Below are 14,908 nucleotides of genomic sequence, written 5' to 3'. Positions count from 1 at the left end.
TAGACCTGTGGGTTTAAAAGGGGTACAAAATAGTCTGAAACTCTGCCCAATCACCTCTTCTTTTTTTTTTTTTCAAATCAATCAAATCCTGCCCAATGTCAGATTTGCAGAGTGTCCTGAACTCTCTCTTGTCCCAAAGAATAGTTGTGCTAGTAAACCTCCAGGACAGGTTCAAAGGATTCTATTCAAATCTATTGATGGTACTAAAGCACAGTGGGGGGGGGGGGGGGTATCCATCCTATTCTGGATCTATAATTCATAAAAAAGTACCTTCTCATTCCAAAGTTTCACATGGAATGCGTAAGTTCAGTTATTGCATCTCTGAGACAAGGTAAATACTTGGAATCCATAGACAGTCAAGATGCCTATCTGCATATACCTATCTATCTACTAAATCTGAATTTTCTCGTTCAATGATTTTTATTAATTTTCGTAAAGATGAAAAAAAAACAAAAAAAACAGCAGATAAACCTACACAGGGGAACAGAACAATTGGAATGAAAATTTAAACATTCTGGGAAATAAATCCCAAAAAGACAACTAAAGTCAACACTTTGAGAGTCTCACCATAGAACCAAAATGAGAGCAGCTGCAATTTTGTTAAGTCAGCCTATCTTGGAGCATGCGTGCTCTTAGAAAAGAACAGGGAAAAAGAGTAAGAAAGCAGGAAGTATCAAAAAAAAAGAGGAAGTGAAATAAAAAAAAACATCCAGAGGACAATTTTAATGCTTTAGGATTTCAGTTAGGCGATCTGCTTTCATAGTTGCATCGTTGGTAATGTTGAAAAAAGACACCAGTTCAACCTATGGTGTGGGTGTATGTGTTTGTTCAGAGTACACTGTCTATACCTGTATGTTGTGCTCATTAAGGTACCCATCTAATTGTTTTTTTAAACTATCGACGCTCCCTGCTTAAACAACTGCTTGTGGAAAAGAATTCACATTCTTACCTCTCTGACAGTAAAGAACCCTCTACGCAGTTTTAAGGTTAAACCGCTTCTCTTCCAATTTCAGTGAATGGCCACGTGTCTTTTTAAATTCCCTTTCACTGAAAGCTTTTTTCCCTATGCTAGGGTCACCAGTACGGTATTTGTTCATCGCTATCATCTCCCCTCTCAAGTGTCTTCTCTCCAGAGAGAATAAGTTCAATGCTTGTAGTCTTTCCCCATAGCTGAGATCATCTAGTCAATTTATTAGCCTTGTTGCCCTTCTCTGGACTCTCTCCAATTCCAGCACATCCTTCCTGAGGACTGATGTCTAGACAACATACTCAAGATGCCGCCAGACCAGAGTCTTGTAGAGAGGGAGAAATATTGTTTTATCTCTGGAGCGAATCCTCTTTTGAATGTGTGGCAATATTCTGTTGGTTTTGCTTGCAGCAGCTTGGCATTGCATCTACTAGAACCCACAGGTCCTTTTACATCCTGGATCCCCCCAGAGGTACTTGGGTTTCATTCTGGACTCATCCCTTAAAAGGAGAAGAAACAACTTATTCGTGCTCTGGACTTGAGATCGGCTGTTGTATTCACCCAGTTTAATTTGAGCAGCCAGTCAAAGAATTCCCTAGCTATGTGGATCTCTCCAGCCCAGGTTTAGCAATGGGGAAGTAATTATTTCGATATTACTGGAAAGTGATAATCACAGATGCCAGCAAAGCATTATCCAATTTGCTCCAGCAGGGGAAAAAATTCCTCCCTGATCCCCCAAGAGGCAATCGGATATTCCCTGGATAAACATATAAATATAAGTTCCCAGTTATATTATGTACACCTAGGAAAGAATCCAGGACTTTTTTAAAGCAATCTACTGAGCTGGCCAGAACCACCTCCGCATTTGGAGAGGAAATCTCTTTTCTCTATCGCTCTTCGACAGCCGCAGCTCTATGTCTTATTACCATTGGGTTATGCTCCTCCAATCAGGAATAGGCACTAGGCAGGAAAAAAAAACTTTACCACGTCCATGGGGGCTGTCCCTGCAGGCATAACCCCACACACTCTACTTCTGATTGCAGTTTGTTAGGAATAGAACCCTGCTGGGACTTAGCTGTAAATAGAGAATTTTTATTATTTTGTGATTTTTCATTTTCACTAGTTAGTTCCTGGAGAACTACAAGCAACAGCCAGCTGGGTTTCGGACTGGATAATCTAGATCCTTAAGGTCTCCCAGCCTGGCCAGCGAGCGTGCGCAGGTTATAGTCAAGAACTAGGCCTCGCCACAACAGTGCCCTGACGGATGGGGACAAAACTGCGAGTGAACCATCTCGTGGGGACGCGATCGACCTGGAACCCCATGACTGACAGCACCCCCATCCAGGGTGGGAAGTGACCTGTTTTACAGTGGCGCCCACCTGGTATCGTGGTATGGTGAGTAATTGTCCTCCCAAACCCTCTAGCGGACTTGGACCCTATCCCTGGAATGGTCAGACCCTCGGGGCTTCCTCTGTTCCCCTGGCCTCTCGGGGAACTTTGCAGGTCCCTATCTTGGGGGGGCAGAAATATTGCGGCCGCTGTGGCGCCTTTTTGAGGGGGGTGGTTGGTCCTGGTAGGGTCCCTTTATAGGGACCCTCTGATGCCTAATGTTCAGGGACCCCATGGCATGCTGTGGGGGCTGCCATTTTGTAGTGGATCAATGTGTTCTTTTTCCCATTGTATTACATGGGCAGCCATTTTCTGTTCCCTATAGGAATGCATGGGGCTGCCATTTTCCTATGGTCCACGATCGCTGGACAGGCAAGCGGCATGGCACTTTAATTCTAGCAAAGACACAGAATGTTCTTTCCTTTTCCTGTGCAGATTAGTTTCACTTTCGTTTTCACAGAGCATGCTGGCAGCTCTGAGGTAATGTTTTTCTGGGGTTCCCTGTGGGTTTTCCTTGTACACTCTGCTGTTAGATTATACTAGCTGCTGGGGACGCTATGTGCCCAGGGAACCTGGACAGCAGAGGAGTCCAAACTGTAGATACATGTTTTGGAGCTCAGAGCAATAAAGCTTTGTCTGCGACAATGGACGACTCGTCTGCAAGATTGTCCGGTTCAATCGGGCTAGGCCTTGGCTGTGGCCTACATCAATCACCAGGGGGACACCCAAGAGTGTCTAGGTGGCCAAGGAGGTGGCCAAGATTCTGGCCTGGGTGGAACAGTTTGTTCCAGCTCTTCCTCTGGTGCACATCCCAGGTGTGAAAAACTGGCAAGCGATTACCTGAGTCGTCAGGTGTTGGACCAAGGGGAGTGGTCCCTACACCCGGAGGTGTTTCATCTCCTGTGTGTTCAGTGGGGGATGCTCGAGGTCGATCTGTTTGCTTCTCATCTCAATAAGAAGGTGCAGGGGTTTGTAGCCAGGTCTTGAGACCCTCTGGCCGACCCCACGGACGCAATGGTGGCTCCTTGGGGTCAGTATCGGCTGATTTATGCCTTCCCTCCGTTAACACTTCTTTCAAGGCGTCTATGCAGGGTAGAGGTGGAAATAATTCCGGTCATTCTGGTGGCCCCAGACTGGCCTCATGGGTCTTGGTACGCAGACCTGGTAAGGTTGGTCGCCGTTGCTCCTTGATGACTTCCTATCAGGGAAGATCTGCTGTCTCAAGGCCCGATCTTCCATCCTGCTTTACAGTCGCTGGCTTTAACAGCATGGCTGTTTAAAGCCAGGTGTTGAGAGATAGAGGTCTTTCTGACTCAGTGATTCCTATGCTATTGAAGGCTAGGAAGTCGAATTCCAGGAAGATATATCATCGTGTATGTAATCTTACATGTAATCTTACATTTTATGGTGTGATTCGCTGAAGGTGCACCCTCGCTTGTTTTCCATTGCTAGGGTTTTGGCCTTTCTACAGAAAGGGGTTGAACAGCAGTTGGCTTTGGGCACTATTAAAGATATAGATATTTTCAACACCTGTTAGACACGCATACCTTGATTTGTACTTTTCTTCAGGGAGTATGCCATGTGGCTCCTCCAAGATGGTCCCCGCTACCTCCATGGGATCTCAATTTGGTCTTATCTGTTTTTCAAAAGCTTCCTTTTGAGAATATTCGGGAGAATTCTCTGCTTTCAAAGTCTGACGGTTGCCTTTTTGGTGGCTATTGCTTTTGATTGCAGAGTATCTGAAATGGCGGCGTTGTCTTGCCATCCACCTTATCTGGTGGTCCACAGAGATAAAGTGGTACTTCGACCTAATCAGAGTTTTCTTCCTACCGTGGTTTCTGATTTTCCTTTGAATGAAGACATTGGGTAGCCTTCACTCTGTCCCAAGCCTAAGCATTCTAAGGAAATTGCTTTGCATTCTTTGGATGTGGTTCGGACGATCAGGGTTTACCTGGAGGCCACTGAGTCTTTTAGAAAATCAGACGCTTTTTTTGTCCTTACCGAGGGACCTCATAAAGGATTGGCTGTGTCTGCTGCAACCATATCCATATGGATCGGGCAGATGGTGGTTCAGGCTTATTCACTGAAGGATCAGGTTTCTGGCGCATTCTACTAGGGTGCTGAGTGCCTCTTGGGCTTTTCGCCATCAAGCGTCTGTGAGACAGGTTTGCAAGGCGGCAACTTGGTTGTCCGTGCATACTTTTACAACATTGTAGATGTGTTGGCATCTTTGGCTGCCTCTTTTTGGCCGCAAGATTTTGCAGACTGCTGTTTTTAAAGAGAATCTTTTTTGTTCTCTTTGAGGGTGTTTTTTTTTTTTTTTCTGGGTGAGCTACGGTTTTTCCTGGTTGAGCTCCTTTTTACCTGGTTGGCTAAGTTTAGCCTTTGGGAAATTACGTTCTTTGCGTTGTTCTCCCACCCCTCATGACAATACTGCTTTGGGAGATCCCAATGGTAAAAAGATATGGAGCTGCGTCTGTCAAAGAACGATAGAGAAAACTGGATTTTTGTAGGAACTTACCATAAAATCCTTTTCTCTGAAGTTCGACAGATGCAGCAATCGCCCCTCTACTTTTGAGTTTATGGGGTTTTTTGTCTTCTAAACACTGCTTGCAACGAAACTGCAATCTGAAGCAGAGTGTGTGGGGTTTTGCCTGCAGGGACAGCCCCCATGGGTGTGGTAAAGTTTTTTCCTGCCTAGTGCCTTTTCCTAACTGGAGGAGCAAGCCCAGTGGTAATCGGATAGGGAGCTGCGTCTGTAGACCTTCAGAGAACAGGATTTTACGGTAAGTTCTTACTAAAATCCAGTTTTCCTCTAGACGTAAAGAGTGCCTCCTTGAACCAAGTTCACTATATGCTCCCCTTATGTATTTATACATGTTGATCATTTCCCCCCCTTAATCTCCTCTTCTCAAGAGAGAATAAATTCAGTCCTCTAATCTTTCCTCATAGCTGAGCTCCTCCAAGCCTCTTATCAGTTTGGTTGCCCTTCGCTGCACTTTCTCAAGTTTCTTGATCTCCTTTTTTGAGAACTGGTGCCCAAAACTGAACTGCATATTCCAAATGAGGTATTACTAATGATTTGTACAGGGGCAAAATTATATCTCTCTCTGGAGTCCATGCCTCTGTTAATACAAGAAAGAACTTTGTTTGCTTTGGAAACCGCAGCTTGGCATTGCATGCTATTATTTAGCTTATAATCTACAAAAACACCCAGATCCTTCTCTGCTATGGATTCCCCCAGTTGTATTCCCCTTAGTATGTATGATGCATGCATATTCGTAACCTCCAAGTGCATAACTTTAAATTTTTTTAACATTTAAACCTCATTTGCCACATAGTTGCCCAATGAAACAGTGCATTGAGGTTGGCTTGTAAGTTGGAGACATCCTGTAAGGAAGTTATTCCACTGCATAGCTTGGTGTCATCTGCAAAGACTGAAATGATACTTTTAATCTCGGACCCTATATAATTTATAAAGATATTAAAAAGTAAGGGTCCCAACACTGAACTTTTTGGGTACACCACTGATAACCTTAAACCATTTAGAGTAAGAATCATTACCACTAGTGTATGAATTATATGTTTAGCCAGTTTTCTATCTATTCTTTGTACCTTCTTAAACACCAGCCTTGTACCCATGTGAGGAGGACTTTGTTAAAAAGCGGGCTGCCCCTCTGTGGATCCAGCAGTGTGCAAGTTTAACAAAGCTTCTACCATCCGGGTGGAGGATGCATCCATTTTCAAGGACCCTGCTGACAAATAGTTGGAGGCCCTTTTAAAAACGTTATTCTCTTTTGGCAGCTCCTGTATGCCAAACCTTCTTGGCCGTTAATCCGTCAAACTCTCTAGCTAACTGGTCTAAGGCTATTAGAAGAGATATGAATTACTATGGCAGTTGGTTCTTTGGTCAAAGAGCAATTTTAACTGATGTCTGCTGCTTTGAACTATAGAATTGGTGGATTGCTGGAGGTCTCCCACCCCATCTCCCTTTGAGTCCCTTGTAAAAAAAAAAATGAGAACCCTTTGGCAAAAGTGTTGATCTACAACAGGGTTTCTCAACTGGGGTTTCATGACAGGTCCCCCCGGTTCCAAAGCAATCTACCTGTCAATGACACTAAAAAACAGGTAGGGAGGGGGCCAGGGGGAACAGCGTGCCACAACCAGCACTATCATCTCTTCCCTGCGTCGTACTGCATTAGAAGGAAACTGGTACTGTGCCCTGCTGCCCCCCACATAATGTGCCCAGCTGCCCTCATGTACTCTGCCCTGCTTGACCTCTTGTGTTCTTCCCTGCTGACCTCCTTGTATCCCGCCCCACTGCCCCCCATAGATTGTTTATCTCAAGTTTGACACAGAATTGAGCATCTGTGCAGAAAAAAGCAAGCACAAGTTTCACATTAAATATGTAGGTTTTAAAATTGATTCTGTTAAATGCTATTTCTAAAAATACAGTATCTCACAAAAGTGAGTACACCCCTCACATTTTTGTAAAGATTTTTCATTTGACAACACTGAATAAATTACACTTTGCTACAATATAAAGTAATGAATGTACAGCTTGTATAACAGTGTAAATTTGCTGTCCCTTCAAAATAACTCAACACACAGCCATTAATGTCTAAACTGCTGGCAAAAAAAGTGAGTACACCCATAAATGGAAATGTCGAAATTGGGCCCAAAGGGTCAATTTTTTGTATGGCCACCATTATTTTCCAGCACTGCCTTAACCCTATTGGGCATGGAGTTCACCAGGGCTTCACAGGTTGCCACTGGAGTCCTCTTCCATTCCTCCATGACCACATCAGCGAGCTGGTGGTTCTTAGAGACCTTGCGCTCCTCCACCTTCCACTGTTTGAGGATGCCCCAAAGATGCTCAATAGGGTTTAGATCCGGAGACATGCTTGGGCCAGTCCATCACCTTTACCCTCGGCTTCTTTAGCAAGGCAGTTACTATGTAACTATGTAACTAAGGCAGTGGTCATCTTGGAGGTGTTTTTGGAGTCGTTATCATGTTGGAATACTGCCCTGCGGCCCAGATTCCGAAGGAAGGGGATCATGCTCTGCTTCAGTATGTCACAGTACGTGTTGGCATTCATGGTTTCCTCAGTGAACTGTAGCTTCCCAGTGCCGGCATTACTCATGCAGCCCCAGACCCTGACACTCCCACCACCTTGCTTGACTGTAGGCAAGACACATTTGTCTTTGTACTCCTCACCCGGTTGCCACCACACACACTTGACACCATCTGAACCAAATAAGCTTATCTTGGTCTCATCAGACAACACGACATGGTTCCAGTAATCCATGTCCTTAGTTTGCTTGTCTTCAACAAACTGTTTTGCGGGCTTTCTTGTGCATCATCTTTAGAAGAGACTTCCTTCTGGGACGGCAGCCATGCAGACCAATTTGATGCAGTGTGCGGCGTATGGTATGAGCACTGACAGGCTGACAACCCACCCCCCACCCCTCCAACCTCTGCAGCAATGCTGGCAGCTCTCATACATCTATTTCCAAAAGACAACCTCTGGATATGAGGCTAAGCACATGCACTCAACTTCTTTGGTTGACCATGGCGAGGCCTATTCTGAGTGGAACCTGTCCTGTTAAACCACTGTATGGTCTTGGCCACCATGCTGAAGCTCAGTTTCAGGGTCTTGGCAATCTTCTTAAATCTTCTTATAGCCTAGGCCATCTTTATGTAGAACAAAAATTATTTTTTTCAGATCCTCAGAGAATTCTTTGCCATGAGGTACCATGTTGAACTTCCAGTGACCAGTATAAGAGAGTGAGAGCGATTAACACCAAATTAACACACCTGCTCTCCATTCACACCTGAGACCTGGGGACTTCCCTCCCACATGACTGGGGAGGGAAAATGGCTAATTTGGCCCAATTTAGACATTTTCACTTGGGAGGGGGGGGGGTACTCACTTTTGTTGCCAGTGGTTTAGATATTAATGGCTGTGTGTTGTTCTTTTGATAGGACAGCAAATTTACAATGTTATACAAGCTGTACACTCACTACTTTGTAGCAAAGTGTAATTTCTTCAGTGTTGTCACATGAAAAGATATAATATAGTTACAAAAATGTGGGGGGTGTACTCTTGTGAGATACTGTAATTGTTATATCAACAGCTCGCTGATTACACCAATGTTCTGTGAGCTGCAGATGTGAAGAAAATTTTAAGGGTTCCACGAGATCTCAAACTTTTGCCTCAGGTAAAAAGGTTAAGAAACCCTCATCTACAAGCAAAAGGCCACATACACTTTGAGGGATGTCTCTTCAAGGCCACCCTGAATTCCCTCATGAATGCGGTCGCTGGCCACAAGAGTACCCCTTATTCCTCAGCAGAAAGAGCCTAGAGCTTATTCTGGAATGACTCATTCCTCAACAGGCCAAGAAAAGTCATTTGTGTTCCTCCTAGGTCTCAGTTTTCAAAGCCAAGACCTAGTCTGGCACCTAGCCCACCCACAATTCTGGAGTTTTTCCCGAAACCTCAGATAAATATATAACATGAGGATGTGCCCCCACTTTCTGAAGTTAGGCCAGCCATACACAGAGCTAGTTTTTTCCCTGCAACCACATGTTGCAGTAAAAAAATGTGCTTGATTCCCGTATCAACACAGACAGTGCTGACAAGTGAACCAGCAATTGTCTTCTCCCAGCGGAAGTAGACATTGATTATTGCTAGCGGCTATAGGAGCTGCTAGTGATAATCATGAGAATCCAGCAAGCTGATTGCACCCGAGTTGATCGATGGATCAGCTTAGTACGCTCAGCCTGACCATTAACGGTTGGTATCTCAGCTGGTTGCTTCTGAACTGGCCGAACAGTGTATGGCCGCCCTTACCCTTTGAGGACTCTAGGACAGCCTGTGCTGCTTAGGTGTGGGAAGTGGTTTGCAGGGGTTACAAGCTATAGTTTCATCATTGTCTCAGTCCCTGTGGCAGACAGTTCCTGGGCTTCTTCTCCAACCTATTCACATTTTCCCAAATCAAAAAGGGGCTATGTGCCCTGTCTTGGAGGGCAAGGCCTTAAATGTCTTCATCACCATCACCAGATCTGTCAAAGTCTCCCTCTGAGGGAACCGTTTTGGTTACTGTGGACATTGAGGACCTTCATGTCCCTTTTTTTCCAGATCATTATCGATCCCTATGCTTTCCTGTGGGTCCTCTGCACTGTAATTGAGTGGCCCTGCCATTTGGCCTATCTTTGCAACTCCAGTATTTAACAAAATGGTTGCATGTTCACAGCACCTATTTTTGATGACCCCTCTTTGGCTGATATGTATGATGTTTGAGCCCTGATTGTGCATCTAGACTCAAGAAAACATTCAGTGCTGGGATGCTGAATTATTCAGACTAAATGCACAATGCTACCAAGCAAGAAATGAAAGAGAAGAATGGAGGCAAGATAGTATTTTTTATGCTCTTTTTCCTGGGCAGCAAAGTGTGCTTTATCATTGATCCAGTAGTCAAACCAGCATAAGCAGCTAGTTTAAACTAAACTGCTATCATTTATTCTAATTGTAATGCTAGTTTTGTAATAGTCTTGTTGGCAGCAGAGGACCCAAGAAAAGGTTACTAGCTGTAGTATCCAATATTTGCACAAAGCCCACACTGCTGCTGCACACTACAATAATGGTAGGGAGCAAATGCTTGAACCACAGAAAAAATCTTGAGTAAAACACATGTTCACAGAGGGAAGGAAGAGTTGGCAGTATCTATTGGTAATGAAAATGGTAGCAGTGCAACTTTAAACCTCCATTTGAAATGTCAACCTGAATTTGGTTTCTGTAGGGAACTCTTTCACTTTCTTTGGTTCACTTATGAAACTCAAAAAGATGGGTGGTGGTAGGGTTTAAAACCCGAGCAACCTTAAAAAGTCATGCGTGTTTTAGGGAGATTTGTTGAATTCCAGTTAAAGCAATACATGTATGGAAATTGCTCTACATGCTAAAAAAATGTTTTGCATTTCTGTGTAGCCAGTCTTGTAATTTAGTTATCACTTCCAGACAGATCCTGGACAGCTACTGTAGCATTAACATACTTTTATCCCTTCTAAGTGAATGCTTAATTGAAAAATGTTTTCACTGAGCTTTATTTTATAAGGTGAAGTGTTAAACATAGACTTTTTGTATATGAAAACTTCATTGCTCTATTGTATTGCACCTACTAGTAAGGCCGGGTTTACAGAGTATTAGTTTCTTGTTCTGCTACTACAAACAAAGCATGTAAATCTGGCAGTAATGTGCGAAGATCTTTGGTTGAAATAATAGTAATTTCCAAACACTTATGATCTAATACAGATGACAAAATATGCAATAATTGTAGTCAAAAAGTACAAAGAGCATACCAAAATCAGAAACATTTTAGGAACTCGATGTTGAATGAATATACTTTGTGCTTGAAGAAATCAGTCAATGAGTTACTTTTGCTGCCAAGCTGAAGTTAAACCCCATACAGTACCATTGCAAATTCATTCTAGAGCTCTTTGTGTGGGTATATAGAGTAAGGGGAATAGTTAGTATTTTTTTTTTTTGATTCAATATGTGCAGATTCTTTATCTGTATTTAATAAACTTACCATTCTTCCTTTTTATTCTGATTCAGCATGTGGATGCCATAGATTATCTTCTGCATTCCTACCCAAATTACGTGAATGTTGACGACCTTCCCTGTGAAACTATCCATGACAAGGTAGCTAATATTTTTGCGTTTCTTTTTGGTTATGGTTTATAAGTTTTCATGGCAGTTATGTCAAATTGTGATCCCCTGTATTTTTTTTTTTAAATCAGAAACAAAGTTTTATTAGAAACCACAAAACAATACAGTCAAATCGCTTTCTGAAGAATAATGGCTTACTTTTACAGACTGTTAAAGAAAAATTGAATTTCTTATACAGTACTAAGTTATAAACAAAAGGAAAACACAATAGACTGGAATATTGCCCCACCCGGTAACTTCAGAATCTGGCCAGTTGCACATGCAATCTATCCATGACTAAATCAGTTGGAGCCAAGCCCGGTACAGCCAGCCACCCACCCACTCCATATCCTGTCAAACCTAGATGGAACCCCCCTATGTTGGTAGATCAGGCGTTCGCATGTTAAATTTGCACCCATTGAGTTACATCACCAACGGGGGGGGGGGGGGTACTGGGAGAGCCAATGCTGCAATAAGAGTTTCCGGGCCTGGAAGAACGCACTGGACACTGCTGCTCTGACAATCCTCTAGTATGCCCCGTATGCATTGTCTCGGGTCAGAGGATATTGATATTTGATAAGCACTGTTAACAGTCTGGACAACAGAAGTCCAATACCTATGCAACTTTGGGCATCTCCACCGTAGGTGTATAAGATCAGCAGTGTCCCTATTACATCTAGCACATATTGAATCAGGCCCCAGTCCCATGGTATACAATTTGAGGGGGAGTACAGTGTACTCGAAGCAGTATATATAATTGTGACAATCCTTGTGTTACATTCAATGAGCAACTGCAAACAGGCTCCAATGCCTCTGCCCATTGATCTCTAGAAGTGTTTCCTACATAATTTTCCCATTGTTCCATAGTTGTATTGGGGGAAATTTTTCAAAATAGTCCCCCAACAATGTCGCATAACATCTAGAAATGAAACCCTTAGTAGATGTGGAATTTCATATCATATAGAATATAGGGATACATATTGGCCTAAATTTATGAAGAAATTTGTTTTTTAAAAAATTTTTTATTGGATATCTTTTATAGCAGAAAGTAAAAAAAATATATATTCTTTTTTCAAAATTGTCAGTCTTTTTTTGTTTATAGCGCAAAAAATAAAAAAACAGCGGTGATCAATTACTACTAAAAGAGAGCTACATTTGTGTGAAAAAACAATATAAATTTCATTTGGGTACAGTGTTGCTGACCGCGCAATTGTCAGTTAAAGTAATGCAATGCCAAAAAGCATTATTTGCTCATGGTGGGGGGGGGGGGGACCAATCTTCCAGAATGGTTAAATACCTCCTTACTGAGAGATCAGTAGGCAGACCAAGCATACATTTTGTGATACAGTCAGCATCCATCACTGCAGGAAGTTTTCTTTCTCTTCCTGTGGTCGCACAGAGCTGATTGGCGCTGTTGTGGTCATCTGTGTTGAAGAATTGTGTTGCAAAACAAAATAAAAAGATCCTAATGAGAGGTACACATGGGGAGTTTTTGTTTGATCAACACAACGGGCCGAACAAAAAAAACGGCCACAAATGCTGTCGTTTTCTGACAGGGAGACTGCCCCCTTGCCAGAACACAGTGATCAGCGCTCACAGCCATTGGCTGCAAGCACTTATAGGATGCTAGTTTTCCAGCATGCCGTTCAATAAAAGCTGGTCCTTAGTCCAGCTTGTGTCAGACAGGCTGCTGTACCAGTGGGGAAAAACCTGCCATACAATTGTTTCTCCATCAGCGATGATTGATGAAGAGTTTCTCTCTTCTGATAGCTCATCCCACATTACATTGCATGAAATTCTAGAGGCTTGTGAAGAGGCTCACAGAGCAGGTTATGCAGCAGCTAGGAGAGGGGAGGGAGCCAATGATCAGATAGCCCTACAAGTGATGAAAAGAGTCATGGGGTAGCTTCAAGAGGAGAATTAGGCAGCAACCAGAGCATGCTTGCAACATGTAGCAACAGAGGAGACGGAAGAACAACTGTGCTGGAGTTGCCACACACAGTGGATGTAAGTGGCAGGATCAACCAGGTATTTTCAAGAAAGTAACAGATAACAAGATTCTGCACACAAGTATAGTGCAGAATTTTAGAGTTGTAAACCGAGAACTATCTTGGGTTTATTGCCACTTTAAAGTTGTAAATGCTCAAGGTTTTTTTTTACCTTTGTGCATAGAATGCATGAAGGTAAAAAACCACCTGTGTGCAACAGCAGCCCCCAGCCCTCCTAATACTTATCTGAGCCCCATCTTGATCCAGCATTCTCTCCCTCATTAGCTGAGACTGCAGCTTAAGCCATTGGCTCCCACTACTGTCAGTCACAGCCAGTGAGCCAATGAGAAGAGAGCCATCATGCAGCTGTGTGTGAACGGGGACACACAGCAGCGGCTCAGGAGCCCCCAATACAAGCTGCTTATTATGGGGGCACTGATCAGGCTGCTCTGTGCAAAACCACTGTGAAGAGCAGGTGTGTATAACATGCTTGTTTAAAAAAATATATATGCCTTTAATATCACTTTAGGACTTTCCGCTGTTAAATGTATCACCTCGCCACTTCTTGCTTGTCCAGTGTGGTAATAAGCCAGGCCAGGTAAAAATGGTCTGCCTTACACTTGGGCGTGGTTTACAGTTGATCATCATGTATATCATGATGAGGAAAAAATTATCTCTGCTGCCGCGTTCTGCCTGCCATTTCATTGAATGGGGGCTCCCTGCAAAAACGATGTAATCACATACAATTCAAGTTAGCTGGTGTAGGGTTTAAGGAATTCAAACAGACAGCGAGGAGGCAATATCATTCCTTCTCACTGCCTTTCAATTGCTCTCTCAAAAATACATCAATTTAAATCCACTCTTTAGAGGACATCATGTGTGCAAATGAGACCTTAATTTATTTGGGGTGGAAATGCTGTTGAACTTGTTTCCTTTGATTTTTTATTGTTAACTTGCCTAACCTATTACCCTGTATTCTCATTGTGCAGCTTGCCCTGACCACACTGTTGTTTGAGAAAGGCCTACTGATCACCAGAGAACACGTTTCTTCTTTGTGAAAAATGACTGACTGTTCAAGATCTGTGAAGCATGGACAATTGTCAAGAATCTCCAGGAACTGTGATGGCACATATACACTTTTATCTGACTTGTGATAATTTGTGCCTATGTCAATTTATAAACTCTGCAGCATACCTGGAGGAAATTAGAAGCATCCCAAATCCACTTCTAAATGCATTATTTCTTTCCTCATGGACTAACTGATATGTAACAATGATCTGCCTTGTTTTATTCAATATCTAAGAAAAAAATCATACCGAATGCTATATGAGAAAAAAAGGACATTTTATAGTGGTTGTAAACCCTCATATACCCCGTAAAGTGAATAGCCTCAGATGATACACAGAGATTAAAGCAATCCTCCTACATAAGTTTTGTTTATTTACAGTCTTCTCTTGTCTTCAATCCTTCAAAAGTGGCGAATTGTAATAAAATCATTATGCATCTAGGGGAGGGTAAAGGAGGGGGCTGAGAGCTGCAGTTACAGCTCCTTTATACTGTGTGAGAGCTGATTGGAGGAAAGGAACACGTCTCCCCTCCACATAGGCAGAGGAAAAAAAGGTCATGCAGAGCTGTATTCTGAATAGACAAGATATGTGCTTATCTTCCTCACTGACACAAATTGTATCTTCTGTGTGGGGAAAACTTCTTAAAAGTAACTCATGCTGATAACAGAGGAACAAAGCACCAGAGAGAAACAACACCTAGAGCTTTTTAAATAGTTACATAGTTAGTGAGGTTGAAAAAAGACATCAGTCCATCCAGTTCAACCTATGATGTGTGTCTACTGTTAACCG

The 14,908-nt window shown here is 42.9% G+C and overlaps 1 protein-coding gene across 2 annotated transcripts in view; it reads left to right on the top strand.

The window, feature by feature from the left end:
• RIOX1 (ribosomal oxygenase 1) overlaps positions 1-14,416 on the top strand; it is a 320,376-nt gene extending 305,960 nt beyond the window's left edge. For both annotated transcript variants that reach the window (XR_014225073.1, XM_082251939.1), the window contains 2 exons: positions 10,972-11,058; positions 14,042-14,416. Coding sequence is in view for 1 of the 2 variants with exons in the window: in XM_082251939.1 (XP_082108065.1) it covers positions 10,972-11,058; positions 14,042-14,110 (156 nt within the window). In the remaining variant the exon portion in view is untranslated. The remainder of the gene's footprint in view (positions 1-10,971; positions 11,059-14,041) is intronic.
• Positions 14,417-14,908: the final 492 nt, after the last annotated feature.

This window comes from Pelophylax lessonae (genome assembly GCF_965119305.1).
Source record: "Pelophylax lessonae genome assembly, chromosome: 3".
Taxonomy (NCBI): Eukaryota; Metazoa; Chordata; class Amphibia; order Anura; family Ranidae; genus Pelophylax; species Pelophylax lessonae.
This window is presented reverse-complemented; position numbering and strand designations above follow the sequence as displayed.